Genomic DNA, 19,449 nt, shown 5'->3' with positions numbered 1-19,449 from the left:
AATAAATAAATCTTTAAAAAAATAATAAATAATAAAAAAGTGTGTGTGGTGTGTGTGTGTGTGTGTGTGTGTGTGTGTGTGTAAGTGTAAGTGTAAGTGTAATACTATCAAGTTCATTTGTGTTGGCTGTTTGCTGCTATGGTGGGACCTGTCCTTAAGTGTGATTTTTGTACACAGTGAGACTCTATTGGAGAAAACTAATTTTCCTTTGAGAGAGATTATCAGCTAGAGATAGCTTCTTTGTTAGGGATGGGAGCTCATGTCTACTTCCTCCTCTCTTTGCTGGGATCCTGTCTGGCTTAGACCTGTTCAGACCCTGTACATGCTGCCAGTCTGGAAGGTCATCTGTGCATCCTGTTGTATTTAGGAGGAGTGAAGGCCTTCCTTCCTTGGTGACTTCTTCAGAGCCCTGAGAGGGGAGGTTTAATAGAGACATCCATTTAGGACTGGTTGTTCCAAGGTCTCTTACTTTATACATGGTCCAGTTGTGGCTCTCTGTACTTGTTCCCACCAGCTTCTCTGATGGCTGAGCAAGACACTGATCTACTTTCCAGGGCATGACCACTGTCTTAGGCAAAAGCTTATGCAGCCAAGGCCGGCCTTTGGTTTGCTGTATGGAGAGCACCAGCTCCATGAGTGCTGGGATCATGGGTGCATGCCCCCATGCCCGGCCTGCCTTTCGGTGCTGCAGAGCTTCTACCCTAAGCCATCACTCCACCCCTTGAGGACTGTGCTAAAACAAACAAACAGACTAACAAGTAGATAAAGGATGATGGCAACTGGCCACTTGGAGGGGTGAGGCAAGAGGGTTTGGTTTTTCAAGATCAGTTTACTCTATATAGCTCACTCTGTAAGCCAGCCAGGCTGGCCTCAAATTCACAGAGATCAGCCTACTTCTTCCTCCCAAGAGCTGGGATTGAAGATGTGGACCACCACCACCAGTAGAACCCACAGATCTTGATTTCTCGAACTGGAAATGTTTTCTAATCTGAATTTTGGCATCTCAGGTGCTCAGTTCTTTTTGGTTTTTCGAGACAGGGTTTCTCTGTATATCCCTGGCTGTCCTGGAACTCACTTTGTAGACCAGGCTGGCCAGAAAATCTGAAAATCAGAAATCTGCCTGCCTCTGCCTCCCAAGTGCTGGGATTAAAGGCGTGCACCACCACACCTGGAGCTCAGTTCATATTTTGTACTTTGGCATTATCAAAACATTGTTGTATTTTGTTGAGTCGGAGTTTCACTTGTAACTAAGGCTGTACTCAGAAGTATTAGCTTGGCCTCACACTTGCAGCCATCCTACTCCAGTCTCCCGAGTACTGGAGCCATCATCCTCAGATACAGCACTGAAAGAAATGGAACGGGGCTGATGGGATGGTCATCAGGGAAAGTATCTGCCACCAAGCCCTGAAGGCCTGAGTCTGACCCCAGGTCTCAGATGGTAGAAGAGGAGAGCCAGTTCCTGCAAGTTGTTCTCTGATCACTATACGTGCTAGGATTAGTGTGTGTGTGTGTGATCACTATACATGCTAGGACTAGTGTGTGTGTGTGTGTGTGTGATCACTATACATGCTAGGGCTAGTGTGTGTGTGTGCGCGCACTAGTGTGTGTGCTCTCGCGAGAGTGCACACACACACACACACACACACGCACGCACGCACCCCCCCCCACACACACACACACAGGTTTAAAAAAAAACTAAATCACCGGGCGTGGTGGTGCACACCTTTAATCCCAGCATTTGGGATTAAAGGCGTGCACCCTTTGGCAGAGGCAGGTAGATTTCTGAGTTCCAGGACAGCCAGGGATATACAGAGAAACCCTGTCTCGAAAAACCAAAAATAGTAAAACGAAAAAAAGAAATAATTCCTTAAAGTTAGTTATTTGGTTTTGTTAAAGATCCCACCAGCACCACCAAGACCTGATTTTGATGCTTCACGGGAAAAACTGCAGAAGCTTGGAGAAGGGGAAGGGTCGATGACAAAGGAAGAATTCACAAAGATGAAGCAGGAACTGGAAGCGTATGTGATGTTTTTTGTTACTTTTGTTAATTGTGCTCTCTGATACCCGTTTCACTGTAGTGAGTGAAAAAGCCAGGGTAAGTCATAATGATCTGTTAATGGCCACGATCAGAGCCTCTTCAGAAAAAGAGCACCATTGTCTTCATTGTCAGATTTTAAATTATTTAAATAGACTCTGAAAGTTGAAAATTGAGCATCTAAAACCTTATTGAAGGAAGGCAATATGACCTTAAAACGTTACCCATTTTCTAAGAATTATTTATAAGGCCTCAGTCATCCTCACCTGTCTCTGTTTTCTCAGCGTGTATCTGCCCTACAGCTTCCATTTCTTGTAAAAAGTGTGCTGAACATCTCTTTACATGTTTTCTTTTATGGCCTGGTCTATAGAGTGAGTTCCAGGACAGCCAAGGCTATACAGAGAAACCCTCTCTTGAAAAAAGAAAAACAAGCCGGGCGGTGGTGGTGCATGTCTTTAATCCCAGCGCTTGGGAGGCAGAGGCAGGCGGATTTCTGAGTTTGAGGCCAGCCTGGTCTACAAAGTGAGTTCCAGGACAGCCAGGACTATACAGAGAAACCCTGTCTCGAAAAAAACAAACAAACAAAACAAAAAAACAAAAAAAAAAGAGAAAGATATATAATAAAACAGGCATGGTGGTGCGTGCCTTTGAACCTAGCACCTGGAAAACAAAAGCAGGTGTATCTCAGATGGAGGCTACACAGTGGATGCCAGGCTGGCCAAGGCTACACAGTGAAAAGAGCCTAATCATAGTAGCACAAACCAGCAAGGTCTGCTGGCACAAGCCTTTAATCTAAGCACTGTGGAGGCAGAGACTGTCAGATTTCTGTGAGTTTGAGGCCAGCCTGCTCTACAGAGTGAGTTCCAGGACAGCCAGATCTATTACAGAGACAGACAGATAGACACTGACTCGAAAAACAAACAAAATGGGGGGTAGGAGGGAAGCACAGACCTCTAATCCAGTACTTGGATGGTAAAGGCAGGAGTTCAAGGCCAGCCTCATCTATATAGTGACTTAACTCCACCCTGGGTCACATAAAACTCTGTCTCAGAACAACAACAAAACATGTCAAGTGCTTGTGTATCTCCTTCCCTCTCCTCTGCCAGCTCTAGGGGACCTAAGATGATGACAGGACACACTGATGAGAATAGTCAGACAAGTTCTCTTCTCATTAATTTCTTTTAGGGGGCTGGAGAGCTGGCTCAGAGGCTAGAGTGCTTGCAGCTCTTGCAGAGGACCTGAGCCTATCAGATGGCTTACAACTGTGACTCCAGCTTGGGGTATCTGACAGCCTCTTCTGGCCTCCCTGGCAATGAAACACATGTGCACAAACACATGCAGACAAAAGTATTATTTTTATATACCCTCAGAACACATTAAGTTCTTGAAATTTTGATCATTTTTTACTTTTAACATACTTGACAAGATAGTTTCACTCTCTTTTGAACTTTGTCATTTTGGGAGGTGTGGAAATTTACTTTAGTTTTTATGATAGTAGGCATGCCATCATGTGTGATCTTGTATCCCAGAGCATCCCAGGCTGCCTGCCAGAAACAGAGATGTTTGCCAGCCACCCTTCCAGATCTTAAGTGATGATCACAATATGGCCTGCCATCTCTCCCTTTGTGCATTTTCTTTATCTTTAAGTTTGCTTTCAAGCATCTAATCACAATGTTGCTAAACTCCTTGTCAGAATGCTGAGTGATTTATAATGAAGCAATAAATGAACAAAGTAGATGATTGTTAAAATGTAAAGTGACACATCAGAATTCTGTCAGTTCTAGGTGCAATAGTAGTCAGACTAGAAGCTAGAAACTATCGGAATACATTATTGTTGAAGCTCTGGCTTCTCCGTGGCCCTGGTCATGGTTCTTCTGTGGTCTGGGTAGGGATTGGAGAGCAGAACACTGGGTTTGCTCTACTGCCCACCTGCATCCTCTGCACCTTTCTTTTTGTCTTCACTGAGTGACCACCCTCCCAGAGCTCAAACTACTCCCAACACTGGCCCTGCTGGGGTGCTGGTACGTAAAACTTACTCTTCTTGCACGAAGTTGAAGCAAGACTATCTCACACACACACACACACACACACACACACACACACACACAAACCAAAACTGTTGTGTGCTGCTCTATGGCTGCTTGAATGCATTGATAATGTAACTTAAACACATTTCTTCAGTATGATGGCATAAGTAGTTGCTCTGTGGTACATGTGTGTGAAAATAATATTAACACTGAAAAATGATTAATGAAGATTTGCGTATCTTTTGCATATGTATATTCAGGCTACAATTATATAAAAATTGTGTTGTTGTTAAGGTTGTATCATAATTATTCTATACCTAAAAAACAAATATCCCAACCTAACATCAACTTGCATAATAGAAAAGTTTGTTAAGAGTTGAGATTTTTAACATTTACATGTAGTAAACACTAAAATAGCATGAGGCTTTCTCAGAAATGAATCTTAAACTTCTACTTAACAGTGCAACTAAAAGCTTTGTTGATATGAATTATGTCATGCATTTTTAGTTTTACATTTATAATGCTCCAGTGAATGGAGCTTGGGATGACTTTGTAGTTGAATCCATTGTTTATACTCTTAATTTTGTCTCGTTTCTAGTGAATACCTGGCGATCTTCAAGAAGACAGTTGCAATGCATGAGGTGTTCCTGTGTCGGGTTGCAGCGCATCCTATTTTGAGAAAAGATTTAAATTTCCACGTCTTCTTGGAATATAATCAAGATGTGAGTGTCAGACTAATGAGAGCAGCGATGGAAGTTGTTGCTGCCGTCTGTTATTTTTATAAGGGTTTTGAAGGTGGGAGAGGAGCACGGTCCTGGCCCAGCTGGGCTTGATGCTAGCACCGGATGCTTTAGAGTCAGGGAGCGATAAAGAACTCCTTCCACCATGTGGGACCTGGAGGTCACACTTTAGTTGCCAGTGGTCCCCTTTAGTTTTTCAGGGTCCGAATGCTTTGATTTTTCAGGGCAGTTTAAAGTGCCACATTTTCAGTAGCAAAGTAGTTTTAGTAGGCCTTGAGGGGATCAGTTAAATCAAGTTATAAGTTGAACTTCCATAATCTGAAAGCCTGAATTCAAAAACTTTGTTTCTCTGAAACAGAAGCCAAAGTATTCCAGATTGGCCTCAAACTCTGTGCAGCCCTGGATGGTATGGGGTGCCTGCTCCTCTTTCCCCATCGTGATTGCTGTGATTATAAGCATGTGCTATTGAGATCAGTTTGAATGTGGTGCGGGGGAGATAACCTAGAGATTTAGTTAGCCTCTCTGAACTGAGCTATGTCCCTAGCCCCAAACCTTTTTTTTTTCTATTATTTTTAGTCTGTATTTCAGTCTAGCCTCAAACTCAGTACTGTCTCTGTTTGCTTACTTTGTTTTAAAATTACAGGCATGTGCCAGACTGAAACCCAAACCTTTTATTTTTTTAAACCATTTTCATACTCAGTAAGTTTCAGGGCCAGTGAGGTGCCTCAGAGAAGAAGCTCTATCCCCTGTGTTCCATATAACCTTTTCTCTTAACACCAAGCCCCCAGCTGAGCCCTGGGCCAGATTGTTTGATATTCAAGCATTCTAAGTTTTAGTTATATTAATTAATGTAAGGCCAAATGCTTATTTTTGTGGCATAAGAAGTTTCTATTGGCTAGGCAATAATCCCAGCACTTGGAAGCAGAGGCAGGTGGATTTCTGTGAGTTCATGTCCAGCCTAGTGTACAGAGTAAGTTTCAGGATAGCCAGGGCTACACAGAGAAGCTGTCCTGAAAAACAACACAAAACAACCACCTAGAAACTGAGAGACGTTCCTTTTGTAAACTCAGGGGTGGGGAGCTAATGGTGATAATCAGTTTGGTGGCTCTAAGTTTATTGTTTGTTTTTCAGTAAAGAATGCAAATATGAAAGTAAAATGTTATTTTAAAAGTACTTATAAACTGGGCGTGGTGGCGCATGCCTTTAATCCCAGCACTCAGGAGGCAGAGGCAGGCGGATTTCTGAGTTTGAGGCCAGCCTGGTCTACAAAGTGAGTTCCAGGACAGCCAGAGCTACACAGAGAAACCCTGTCTCGAAAAACCAAAAAAAAAAAAACAAAAAACAAAAAACAAAAGTACTTATAAGAATAAATAACTGTGGGTTGGAGAGATGGCTCAGCAATTAAGAGCACTGACTGTTCTTCCAGAGGACCTGGGTTTAATTCCCATCACCAGCATGGCAGCTCACAACTGCCTATAACTCCAGATCTGGGGGACTAGACACTCTGACACAGACATACATGCAAGCAAAACACCAATGCATGTGAAATAAAAATAAAAAAGTTTTTTTTTAAGTAAATAATTGTAAAAGGGCTAAAGCTGTAACTCCATTTAAGTGCTCACCTGGTACGTGACAGCCTGGGTTCTTGAGCTCCCAGCTCTCCTGGCTGGTCTGGAACGCCACACATAGGGAGTTGACCAGGTTGTCTTCTTGGTGCTGAGATTAAAGGGGTGCACCATCACACCTGACTCTAGCACTTTTTAAAGAATTTTTAGTTACATTTCTTTATTGTATGTGGGTACACTTGTGGAGGACACAGGATGGTTTGTGAGAGACCTTTCCTTCCACCATGTAGAGTCCAGAATTGAAGGTGTGTGTGAAGACAGATACAGTGTACTCATATAAGATAAATACATACATCTTAGAAAGAAAAAAAGAAAGAGAAAGAAAGGAAGGAGGGAAGGCAGGAAAGAATTTGCCTAATGTATTTTAGAGCTGGTAGAGAATCATAACAATGTGGTGTTGTCTACTACATTTCTTTTTTTTTTCCCTAAGATTTATTTATTATATACAGTGTTCTGCCTACATATATGCCTGCATGCCAGAAGAGGGCGCCAGACCTCAGTACAGATGTTTGTGAGCCACCATGTGGTTGCTGGGAGTTGAGCTCAGGCCCTCTGGTTGAGGACTCAGTGTTTTCAACCTCTGAGCCACCTCTCCAGCCCCTACTACATTTCTTATGAATAAAGGAAATCCTGTATTAAACTTATTTTGTGTTTTTGTTTTTTGTTTTATTGTCTTTCAGTTGAGTGTTCGAGGAAAAAATAAAAAAGAAAAACTCGAGGATTTCTTTAAAAACATGGTTAAGTCAGCAGATGGAGTCATTGTTTCTGGAGTAAAGGTAAAATTTATACTTGATGAGTAGCACTAGGGGAGAATAGACTTTGTTTTGTAGATAGGGTTTTGCTGTATAGCTCTGGTTGGACTGGAATTCACACAGACCCATTTGCCTGTGCCTCTCATATTCTGGGATTAAAGGTGTGTGCCCCTATACCTGGCTGCCCTATGTATTTTATGAATGCTCTGGAGGTCCGACCATGAGGCAGCAGGAGAGAGATCTAAGGGAGAACTGTCTATGTAAAATGGATATTAAATCCCATGTACCCAGGGCCTTCAGGGTGCAGGACAGACGGCTGTAGGCTGGCCTGCCTCTGAGCACTTGCTCTTGCTTGCAAGTATGGGTGCAGACCTGGGTTTGGATTTGGGTAGATAGAAGCTGAGGTTTCCAGAGTGTCTTTGGGTAAAGTGTGATCTTGGGAAAACTGCCTTCTCTGAGTCTGTTTCTCCATCTTCAAATGAAGTAATATCACATGGTTCATGGGATTGTGGGAAAGATAATCTGGCATCTTTTTCTGTAAATGTTACAATATCAGCAAATTCTAGATAAATAGTGCTTCTAAGCCGGGCGTGGTGGCGCACGCCTTTAATCCCAGCACTCGGGAGGCAGAGGCAGGCGGATTTCTGAGTTTGAGGCCAGCCTGGTCTACAAAGTGAGTTCCAGGACAGCCAGGGCTACACAGAGAAACCCTGTCTCTAAAATAAACAAACAAACAGTCTATTTCATGTTACTGCCAGCTCTTAAGTTACTGCAGCTCTTAAGTATGAGCTATTTGACTTTCCCTCTGAACTGGTGTTAACAGTCCAAGTGTTGACTGCTCTCCCATGGAGACTCAGTCTGCATCCTCTCTGCTGTTGCTGTGCATTAATAGTTAATGGATTTTCTTAGCTCGTAAATACAAACATCCATTCTACACAGACAGTTCTCCCTTAATCCCATATTAGCTATGATTTTGGTAGTCAGTGGACATTTTTGAACATGTATAATATATTCATTTGAGGCTTGTGCTTACAGTCTTCATTATAACCCTACGAGTTAGATGTTTATCCTCATTTTCATGGTTAAGAAAAGTGGTATGTTTGAAGTGATGGTTAAATGCCATTTTCTTTAAAGCAGACTCTTGGTCAGATTCTGTTGCTATAAATGCTAAATTATATAAGTGACTCAAAGAATAGTTGCTAGAAAGCACTAATAGTGATTTTATTTTCTAATTTAAAACATATATCTAGCCTTATTTCAAGAAGAGATTGGGGGCTGGAGAAATGATTGTTCGGTGTTAATACCATAGGCTGTCTTCCAGTGGACCCAGGTTTGATTCCTGGGTCTGCAATTCAGCTTCAGGGAATCTACTGCCCTCTTTTGTTCTCTGTGAGCACTAGGCACACAGGTGGTGCACAGACATTCATGTAAACAAAACACCAATACATGTGAAAGGAAAATAGATAAATGTTAAAAAAAAAAAAAAAAAAGATTGAAAGTGGTGCTTAACTGTATCACTGTTCCCACAGAGCTCATTTGGCTAGGTTTGTCCCAGCAGTTAGTTTGCTAGGCAGCCCCTGAATGACCCGTGAAATGTATAATAGATCAGGAAAAATAGGTTTCTCATGTATAGATGCCAGAGCTTCCCCCTTCTTCAAAAACATCTGTTCACTCCTCCTGCAGTGGTGTGTGTGGCATCCTGTTTCAGGGTAAACACACTCTAGCCTTCAGCCATAAACCCTGGGCTTGTCTGCTAAAGTCTCGCTGTGCCAATGGCGAAAAGCCAGAGTCCTAGAAGGTAGCGCTCCTTTCCTGACTGTAAGTGATGACAAGGTTTCAGATCACAGTAGAGCGAGCATGTGTAAACAGCCACTGCTCTTTCCTCATCCCGCAGGATGTAGACGACTTCTTTGAGCACGAACGAACATTCCTTTTAGAATATCACAACCGGGTTAAGGATGCATCTGCTAAGTCGGACAGAATGACAAGATCTCACAAAAGTAAGGCTTCTGTGGTAAAACTTTTTTTTTCTTTCAAGATTTGTTTGTTTTGCTGGCCATGGTGATGCTTGTCTTTAATTCCAGCATTCAGAAGGCAGTCTGCTAGTTCAAGGCCAGCCTGGTCTACATAGTGAGTTGTAGGAAACCCAGTGCACCGTGGAGGCCAGAGAGGACCTGGAGTTGGAGGTGGTTGTGAGCCACCTGATACGAGTGCTGGGAACCAAACCCAGGCAGGTCCTCCACAAGACCTCATGTCGCTAGCCTCCAAACTGAGACTGTAACTGAAATAATTGTAAAGTCAACATGTTACTTACAATGTAAAAGTCTGAATAGGAAGGACAGTGGTCTATGACATTCAGGCCCCCCCCAGTGTCTTCTTTGGGTCAGAATGTATCCCAAACTGTTCTTGAAATCACTGTGTAACCAAAAATGTCCTGGAGCCTCTGGTCTTCCTTTGTTTTGCCTAAACTGAGATTTTAGATATGTGCTGTATCCAGTTTTTATGTGGTGGTGGCCTTAAAGCCCAGTGCTTATCCAGGCGGTGGTGGCGCACACCTTTAATCCCAGCATGGGAGGCAGAGGCAGGCTGATTTCTGAGTTCAATGCTAGTCTGATCTACAAAGTGAGTTCCAGGACAGCCAGGGCTACACAGAGAAACCCTGAAAAAAAAAAAAAAAAAAAAAAAAAAAAAAAAGTCCCAGTGCTTTATGAATGGTTAGTAAACATATTCCCAGTTAAGCGGCAGGCCTACCCCCCACCCCCACCTGTTTTGATTCAGTCTGGCCATGAACTGTGAGGCTTCCTGCCTCAGCTGTCCCAGAGACCTTTTTAAGCTGTGTCTGTTGGCTTTGTTGGTATGTACTGGTAATCCCATTGCTTGAGGACCAGCCTGGGCTATGTAGCAAGTGAGATGAGATAGCTCAGTGGGTAAAGAGCTGTACTGTACAAGCACTGTTCAATCCCAGGAACCCACATAAAGGTGGAAGAAGAGAATCAGCTCCATAAAGTTGTCCTCTGGCCTGCAGCTGTGACATGCCTGTGCCCATGCTCAAAACACACTTTAAATAATGTTTAGTTTCTTTCTTTTTAGTATTATTAATTTTTTAAAGATTACTTATTTTATGTATATGAGTACACTGAAACAGCCTTCAGACACACCAGAAGAGGGGATTGGCTCCCATTACAGTTTTGTTTGTTTGTTTGTTTGTTTTTTGAACCACCATGTGGTTGATGAGAATTGAACTCAGAACTCAGGACCTCTGGAAGAGCAGCCAGTACTCTTAACCGCTGAGCCATCTCTCCAGCCCCTAATAATAAAGTTTAAATAAATAATGTTTTAAGGAAGAAAAAGAAAAAGGTACGGTGAGGGAATGAATTGAAGAAAATATTAGTGAGTTGTATTAATTTGGCCAAACAGATGGTAGCTAAAGAGAAATGATCATGAGTGTGTATTCCTAGTTGATAATCACAAAATAAAATAGAGCAGCTCATGGTAGTGTGCTCCAGCACTGTGGAGGCAGGGGCAAGAGGATTGAGTGAGCCTTGGGTCACCTCATAATAAGTTCTGGAATTACAGATTTAATAAACACGTTGAGGCTGGAGAGAGATCAGTGGCCAAGAGCGCTTGCTGTTCTTCAGAGGGCCTGAGTTTGATTCCCAGAACCCATGTTGGACAACTCAGTAGCTGCCTGTAACTCTAGCTGCAGGGGGTTTGAAGGCTGTCTCTTTCAGCCTCCAAGGAGATGTGCAGTCAAGAACACATACCCTTACACAGATACACATAATTTAAAATGTTTTTAAACTATAAAAATATAGAACCATTCTAATTTAAATAAGTAATAGTCAAGTGTTTATCAGTTAATTTTGTACAGCGTAAGTATAATGTAAGGATTATTGTTTTAAGAGACAGACACCAATGAAAATACTGCTACTGTATTCCCAGAGATCTAATATGTGGTAATTACTTTGTGCTATGTTCTTGTGTAGCGTGTAATTTATATTCCAGACACTTTGTAATATTGAATAACTCATTGAATCCCCCACATAAATTTTGGTATGGGTACCATTGTCATCCTCATTTCCATATCCGGCTGCTAACACAGGGATGCACCCAAGCGCATTCCTTTCCCACCGAACTAGAAGCACTCACTATAATCCTCTCAGCAAGTGCGTGCGATGCCCGTGGGCAGATCCCTGGAATTGTGCTCAAATTTAGTCCTCTGCCCTGTAGCATCTGTGAATAAAGGCGCTACCATCTGTGTATATCCCCTCTGTATATCAAGTCTCTTGTTTATAATTCCTACCTACCAGACCTTCTCGCAACTTTCTTCATTGCTAGTATCTATTGTCAGGGGACTGCCTGCTTCTTGGTTGGTCATTCTCCTTTTCAGTCCTTCTACTTTTAGACTGTAGCTAGCCGGCTTTTCTGGAGGGGTTGAAAACTCTGGTGGTTTCTAAGACCTTGACCTCCAGAATGCCTCCAGTTTTCCTTTCTTCACTTCCTTGGCTCCCCTTTGTTTCCAGCTGTACTGAGTCACACCCACTCTCTGGGTGTGCTGTTCTCTGTTGCTGTGACCCTTCTCCATGCAGTTCCCTTTAGTCAGGGTGCACTCTCTCTGCCTGGGAAAGACTTGTTCATCCCACACACAGGAGTTCATTCTGTAGTTTCCACCATGTCCCCAGCTTAGGTGGCGTTTTACATATGTGTGTAAAACAAATATGATATGTGCATGTATGTGTGCATATATACACTTCTGCTCCCATCCATCCTAAAGCAGTTCGCATGGCCAATGTTGCCTGCCACACTGCATTACAGTTGCTTGTTCCTTTACTGGGTGTCTTAGATTACATTTTGCAGATAGGAGATCAGTAAGTAGTTTTAAATCAATAGGTTAATATATTATTAAACTTGCTTTTTAATTTTTCAAACTTTCTCCATAGGTGCTGCTGATGATTACAATAGAATTGGGTCTTCATTATATGCTTTAGGAACTCAGGACTCTACAGATATATGCAAGTAAGAATTATAGTTAAGAACGTTAATATAAGTAAAGCAGGCGAAGGGCTTTGCTGGCAGCGAAGGAAATAGTACTTGTAATTTTCATAGGCATTTTAGGATATTTTTATCAACGCATTTTTTTTATAAACTGGGTTTTTATTATTATAAAATACTTGGTTTCTTTTTTTGTCTTCTCATTTTCTAATTATTATTTTAAAATGTTCAACACTTCAGGCTAGGCATGGTAGTACATCCTTTAATCCCAGCACCTAGAAAACAAAGGCAGGCAGATGATCTGTGAGTATGAGGCTAGCATGGTCTACATAGTTAGTTCTAGGCCATCTCTGTCTACAAACCCTCTCGATAGATAAATAGATAGATAGATAGATAGATAGAACCTCTTGATAGACAAACAGAGAAACAGACAGACATTGGACACTTCACATATTTGCTATATATTTCATTTGAAGTCAGGGTGAACTTTTTTTTTTTTTTTTTTTGGTTTTTCAAGACAGGGTTTCTCTGTATCGCCCTGGCTGTCCTGGAACTCACTTTGTAGACCAGGCTGGCCTCGAACTCAGAAATCCGCCTGCCTCTGCCTCCCGAGTGCTGGGATTAAAGGCGTGTGCCACCATGCCCGGCTTGAACTTTTTTTTATAATGCCTTAGTTACCTTTTCCCCCCTCCAGTGGTGGGGCCAACCCTTAAAGTGTTAAACAATTAATGTAGCCTATCACTGAGCTACCACTGTGCCCCACCCCACAGCCCCATTACCCTTCTCAACACTTGGTCATAGGTAGCCCATGCAGGCGTCGGTCTTACTATGTAGCTGAGAATGACTTTGGACTCTGGATTTTCCTGCTTCTGCTACCTGAGTGCTGGCTGCTGGGATTTACAGGCATGCGCTACCATTCCTGTCACTGACATTGAAATTTAAACAATTGTTTTTTACATGTATTTATTTTGTGTATGTATGTGTGATAGGGATCTATATCATATCATGCAGTTGAGACTGGATCAAGTTTGGTAAACCCGACACTTTGTCTCAAAAATAAAACTGGGGAGCAGATATAATATACATCTCATCCTAGTACCTGAGGCTGAGGCGGACTAATTTTGAATTCTAGGCTAGCCTGGACTACATAGTAAGACCTGTCTCATAAAACCAAGAAAGAAGGGGAAAGAAATACATCTTGGAACTGGAGAAATGGCTCGGTTTGGTCCTAGCATCTATGTTGGTGGCTTACAGCTACCTGTAATTTCAGTTCCAGGCGATCCATCACCTTCTTCTGCACGTATATAGAATACTCACACAACATATCTACTTTAAAATTTAAAGTTTAGGGGCTGTGAGATGGCTCAGCAGTTAAGAGCATTGGCTGCTCTTCCAGAGGTCCTGAGTCCAATTTTCAGCAACCACATGGTAGCTCACAACTATCTATAAGGGAAATCTGGTGCCCTCTTCTGGCCTGTATATATGCAGCAGAGCACTCATACATTAAATAAATTAAAAATATTAAAATTATATATATTTTCATGCAGGCAAAACACTCATACACATAAAAATAAGTAATTTAAGTTATACTATATATATTCTTTGTATATTCTATATACATACGTTTTTTTTCTTTCCATTTGTATGTATGTGTGTGAGTGTATGACACCTGTGTGCTAGTGCCCTCAGAGGACAAGGAGTGTGTCCGATCCCTTAGAACTGCAGTTACAGTAAGTGGGAGTCACTGGCTGCATGGTGCTGTGAACAGAACTCGGGTAGCAAGGGCTCTTAACTGGTGAGCCATCTACTACAGGCCCCTCCATTCCAACCCTCTTCTTGTTGACATAGAATCTTACTGTGTAACTGCTGGTCCCTTAACTCACAGACATCTGCCTGCCTCTGCCTCCCAAGCTGGGATTTAAGGGTTAAACCACCACACCCAGCCTGGGGTATTAAAAAATTGATATTTAGACTTGCCACACTGTCTATTTGAAAATAAATTCTGAGATAGCAATTGCTTATTTATTTTTTGTTTTCAGAACAAAGCTGCTATATCTAGAAGTGTTTAAACTGGGGCTGTAGTTTGGTAGTAGAGCCCTTGCCTAGAGTACACGAGGCCCTGGGCTCAATTTTCTTAAGTGCCAAAAATAAAGAACCAAACAATTTTTAAAAAATATTTAAAGACTGGTGAGATGACTTAGTGGTTAAGAGCACTGACTGTTCTTCCAAAGGTCCTGAGTTCAAATCCCAGCAACCATATGGTGGCTCACAACCACCCGTAATGAGATCTGATGTCCTTTTCTGGTGTGTCTGAAGACAGCTACAGTGTACTTATATATAATAATAAAGAAATCTTTTTTAAAAATTGTACTTATTTTATGTATGTGAGTGCACTGTAGCTGTCCTCAGACACACCAGAAGAGGGCGTTGGATTCCATTATAGATAGTTGTGAGCCACCATGTGGTTGCTGGGAACTGAACTCAGGACTTTTGGAAGAACAGTCATGCTCTTGACTGCTGAGCCATCTCTGCAGCCCCAGAACCAAACAATATTATCAGAGGATTCTAAAATCTGTTCTGACTTCAGTGTCTTCCTTTTTTATTTTTTTTAATATTTATTTATTTTATGTATGTGAGTACACTATAGCTGAACAGATGGTTGTGAGCCTTCATGTGGTTGTTGGGAATTGAATTTTAAGACCTCTCCTGGCTCTGGTCAACCCCACTCACTTAAGCCCAAAGATTTATTTTTTATTATAAGATAATAAGTAAATTTATTATTATATAGATAAGTACACTGTAGCTGATTTCAGATGCACCAGAAGAGGGTGTCAGATCTCATTACAAGTGGTTGTGAACCACCATGTGGTTGCTGGGATTTGAACTCAGGACCTTTGGAAGAGCAGTCAGTGTTCTTACCGGCTGAGCCATCTTGCTAGCACCAATGTTTTCCTGTAATTGCTTGCTTTTAAAAAAATGTTTTAACCTTTTTATTTGTTTGTTTTTGGAAATAGTGTCTCACTGTATCTCTATAGACCTTTGTAGACCTATACAAAGGAATTCATAGAAATCCACCTGCCTCTGCCTCCTGAGTGAGGGGATTAAAGGTGTTCACCACCACACTTGGCTGTCTATTTATTTGAGAGACACACACTTCTATGTGTGCATAAATGTAGCAATCAGAGAACAACTTGGAATTTTTATTTCCTTAGCAACATATAGATTCTAGGGGATCAAGATAACACTATTCTGGAGTTTTTAATAAGCAGTTTATTGTTATAAGTGCAGAGAGTATTTTTTTACTGTTGAAGTCTTCAGTTAACAAGACCATCAGATGTTTTATGTGATGAAACAAAAATGTCCTTTATTAATATGGTTTGGAGTCATTATCTCTAAACAAAGTGAAAAATTAATCAGATGATGGTTCTAATGAAAGTATTTTTCCCTTGCAGGTTTTTCCTCAAAGTTTCAGAGCTGTTTGATAAAACAAGAGTAAGTACTAAGCTTGAGAGAACTGCTGCATAGACTGTGCTTATTGGAACATTATGCTGCATTGTAAAACTAACGTTGTACCGCACTGTAAAACAGTGAGGCAGAAGAGAGGTCTCATACTTCTCAGACTTCCACACATGCACGATGCATGGTGGCACAAAGTAAAAGTAATAGTATTGCAAAAAATTGTTCAAACCGGGCAATGGTGGTGCACGCCTTTAATCCCAGCACTTGGGAGGCAGAGGCAGGCGGATTTCTGAGTTCGAGGCCAGCCTGGTGTACAAAGTGAGTTCCAGGACAGCCAGGGCTATAACAGAGAAACCCTGTCTTGAAAAACCAAAAATAAAAATAAAAATAAAAAATAAAAAATAATTGTTCAAAATATCAGCTGTGGTGACATGTCAACATCTAGTGTGTGGGGTCCTAAGGGTAGAGCCGCATTAACAGGACACAGGAGGTACAGAGCCAAGTCAGCCAATGCACACTTTATTCAAGGCTTCAGCTTTTTTTTTTTTTTTCTCTGTATAGCCCTGGCTGTCCTGGAACTCACTTTGCAGACCAGGCTGGCCTCGAACTCAGAAATCTGCGGCCTAGCCGGGCGTGGTGGCACATGCCTTTGATCCCAGCACTTGGTAGGCAGAGGCAGTCGAATTCTCTGACCTTCTGACCTTCAATACTAGCATCTCATGCCGTTCCATTTACCACATTTTGTTCTCGTTTGAATAACTTTTCGCATTCAGGATGCTCTGTGAGCTTGCTCATACTTGGTGGGTTTTTTGTTACCTGTGTTTTACCTACTTGGTGAGTGTGCCTTTAAGAAATAAACAGACAGACAATTTTAACAGTAATTTTAAATACATAATTTTGAGTCAGGTTCTAGCCCAGGTTAGCCTTGAACTCTGTGTAGCTGAGGATAACCTTAGAATATTGCTCATCCTGTCTCTACCTCTCAAGTGCCGGGATTGGATTACATGTGTGTCCCAGCACACCTGACTCATTTCCGACGCATAGGGAAGTTATATAGGGTAGTGAGTAGAGTATAGAATAGTGAAAAATGTCACATACACATCACCAAGGCTCCCTCAAAACCATCATTTCTATGTTGCTTTTTACTTCGTTTTTATTTTCTGTGTTCTTTTATTCCAGATATTCATGTTTATCTTTATTTTCATCTTGGTTTTCTTTTTAAAGTTGAATTATTTTTTAATATAGCCAATACTGAAATGAAAAAAATTTAAAAATTTAAAAAAGGAAAATCCAGGTAGTGGTGGATACCTTTAGTCCCACCACTTGGGAGGCAGAGACTGTAAATTCAAGGTCATCCTGGTTTACAGAGAGAATTCTAGAACAGCCAGGGCCACACAGAGAAATCCTGTCTCAAACAAACAAAAAATATAGCAGTAATATTGTTTTTCTCAATGCTACCAAATACAGATTTCTCCATTTACTTTCTAAGTAATTAAGTGACTTTTTGTGGTATAACTTAAGTCAGGAGACACATTAGATCCTTTATTGCATTTAGCATATAAAACATCTCTTTGGACAGATGTGTTGGTGTACATGTGTAATCCCAGCGCTCAGGAATTAGAGGTAGTTGAATCTCTTGAGTTCAAGGTCGGCCAGGGCTGCACAGTGAAACACTGACTATCTCAGAAAATAAACCAGCAACATCTCTAAGCTGGGTCTGATGGTGCGGTACATACCTTACTTAATTTTAACACAAGAGCAGCAGTGGCAGGGTCCTAAGTTTGAGGGCTTCCCAGGTTTGTGAGTGGAAGGGGCGTTTGAAGGGATGGAGAGAATGAACTGAGAGGAAGCTGGTAAGATGACTTAGCAAGTAAAAGCTTTCCAAAATTCCTGAAACCAATGTAAAGTTGAAAGCAAGGAACCAATTTGCAAAAGTTGTTCTCTGACCTCCATACGTGTCGGAGTGTGTACACTCACATACGCATATGTACATTAATAATAATTTTTTAAAACCACCCCCTCCAAATTACATGAGCCAAATGTAATGGGCATGCCTGTAATCTCAGCACTTGGAGGCTGGGGCAGCGGACTCATGAGTTCAGGCCATCCTGGGCTACTTAGTGAGACACTTTCTCAAAACCATACCTTTATCATCATCATCTCTTTTTTTGGAGGAGGACAGCTTTTGGAGACTCTGTAGTCCTGACTCTCCTGGAACTGTTCTGGAGACCAGACTGGCCTCGAACTCAAGTACTGGGATTAAAGGTGTTAGCCATCACTGCCACCACCTATCTTTCCATCTCATCTCTAAAAGCTTCATCTATGGATGGGCACCTACCAGTGCCATTGCAGTAGATTCTATAATGGTGAAGCTAAAAATGGTAGGAAAACCAGTTTTCAAAGGTAGAAATTCATTAATGTTATTCCATAAATTTGTTATTTATTATTCCACAAATTCATTAATGTTATTTGATTCTTCTGTTCATTTCATGTTAGGATTACAAAAGTCACCCTGAAAAAGCAGAATGGGGTCTGTAGTTCTTCAGTGTTTTAATTAAAATAGAATGTAGCAGGTGATCTAATATACAGGTCCCCTTTTCAGAAAATAGAAGCTCGGGTGTCTGCTGACGAGGACCTCAAGCTTTCTGACCTATTAAAGTACTACTTGCGGGAGTCTCAAGCCGCTAAGGTAACTGCTGTCATTTCTTCAGCTGTGATTGGATGGAAAAGTGTGAAGAGTTGGCTTATGGGGACACTGATTTTATTTTCACGCTGTGCAGTGCTCTGTGATGGATAGGATCCTACCACTTGGTAGGGTGGACAGGAGAAATGAATGTGAGGCTATCTTGGGCTTTGTACAGTAAGACTTTGTCTCAAAAGATAAATAAATGCTGTATGAAAGTAACTTTCGTGGAGCAAGACATCTTTAATCCCAGCACTCTGGAGACAGAAGCAGGTAGACCTCTGACTTGGAGGCCAGCTTGGTGTATAAATTCCAGGACAGCCTGGGCTACGCAGCAAAACCCTGTCAGAATGAATGAATGAATGAGGTGCTCAAATAAGATTCATGTACATGAGCACACTGTAGCTGTACAGATGGCTGTAAGCCTTAATGTGGTTGTTGGAGATTGAATTTAGGACCTCTGCTCACTCCAGCCCAAAGATCTATTTATTATAAATAAGTACACTGTAGTTGTCTTCAGACACGGGTGGTTGTGAGCCACCATGTGGTTGCTGGGAACTGAACTCAGGACCTTTCAGAAGAACAGTCAGTGCTCTTACCCACTAAGGCATCTCGCCAGCCCTACCTACTAGGTTCTGATTTGGTCTAAATAAGTCTCTGGCTGACTTGAGAACACAATTAAATAGTATTTTAAGGGAACTCACACATTTCCTGCTGTATATAAAAGACTTAATTACCAAACAGCAAAGACTTAGAAAAACAAAATCTAAATATTTTAAGACAGATGCAGGAAAGTACTGAGAATACCCTAATTTTCAAAGCAGTTGTGATTTGTGAGCTTGCATGGTTGGGGGGAAGGGGGGGTTGCTGGAATTGAAGATGTGCCCACCCCCCCCAGCTGGCTTGAACGTGGTTCTTGCATTTGTTCTACTACTTAGCATTGTCCCCAGCCCGGTTCTTCACTTCTGAAGGCTTTGTTAAAAATGTGGTTGAAGCCGGGCGTGATGGCGCACACCTTTAATCCCAGCACTCAGGAGGCAGAGGCAGGTGGATTTCTGAGTTCGAGGCCAGCCTGGTCTACAAAGTGAGCTCCAGGACACAGCCAGGGCTACACAGAGAAACCCTGTCTCGAAAAA

At 41.7% G+C, this 19,449-nt stretch overlaps 1 protein-coding gene across 1 annotated transcript in view; it reads left to right on the top strand.

The window, feature by feature from the left end:
• The window catches only part of Snx6 (sorting nexin 6), a 41,245-nt gene that overhangs the window by 14,915 nt on the left and 6,881 nt on the right, over positions 1–19,449 (top strand). Inside the window, exons 5-11 of the mRNA XM_021178804.2 lie at positions 1,897–2,018; positions 4,661–4,784; positions 7,108–7,203; positions 9,074–9,179; positions 12,120–12,195; positions 15,624–15,663; positions 18,233–18,319. Coding sequence (XP_021034463.1) covers positions 1,897–2,018; positions 4,661–4,784; positions 7,108–7,203; positions 9,074–9,179; positions 12,120–12,195; positions 15,624–15,663; positions 18,233–18,319 — 651 coding nt within the window. The remainder of the gene's footprint in view (positions 1–1,896; positions 2,019–4,660; positions 4,785–7,107; positions 7,204–9,073; positions 9,180–12,119; positions 12,196–15,623; positions 15,664–18,232; positions 18,320–19,449) is intronic.

The sequence above is a fragment of the Mus caroli genome, chromosome 12 (assembly GCF_900094665.2).
Source record: "Mus caroli chromosome 12, CAROLI_EIJ_v1.1, whole genome shotgun sequence".
Classification (NCBI taxonomy): domain Eukaryota; kingdom Metazoa; phylum Chordata; class Mammalia; order Rodentia; family Muridae; genus Mus; species Mus caroli.
This window is presented reverse-complemented; position numbering and strand designations above follow the sequence as displayed.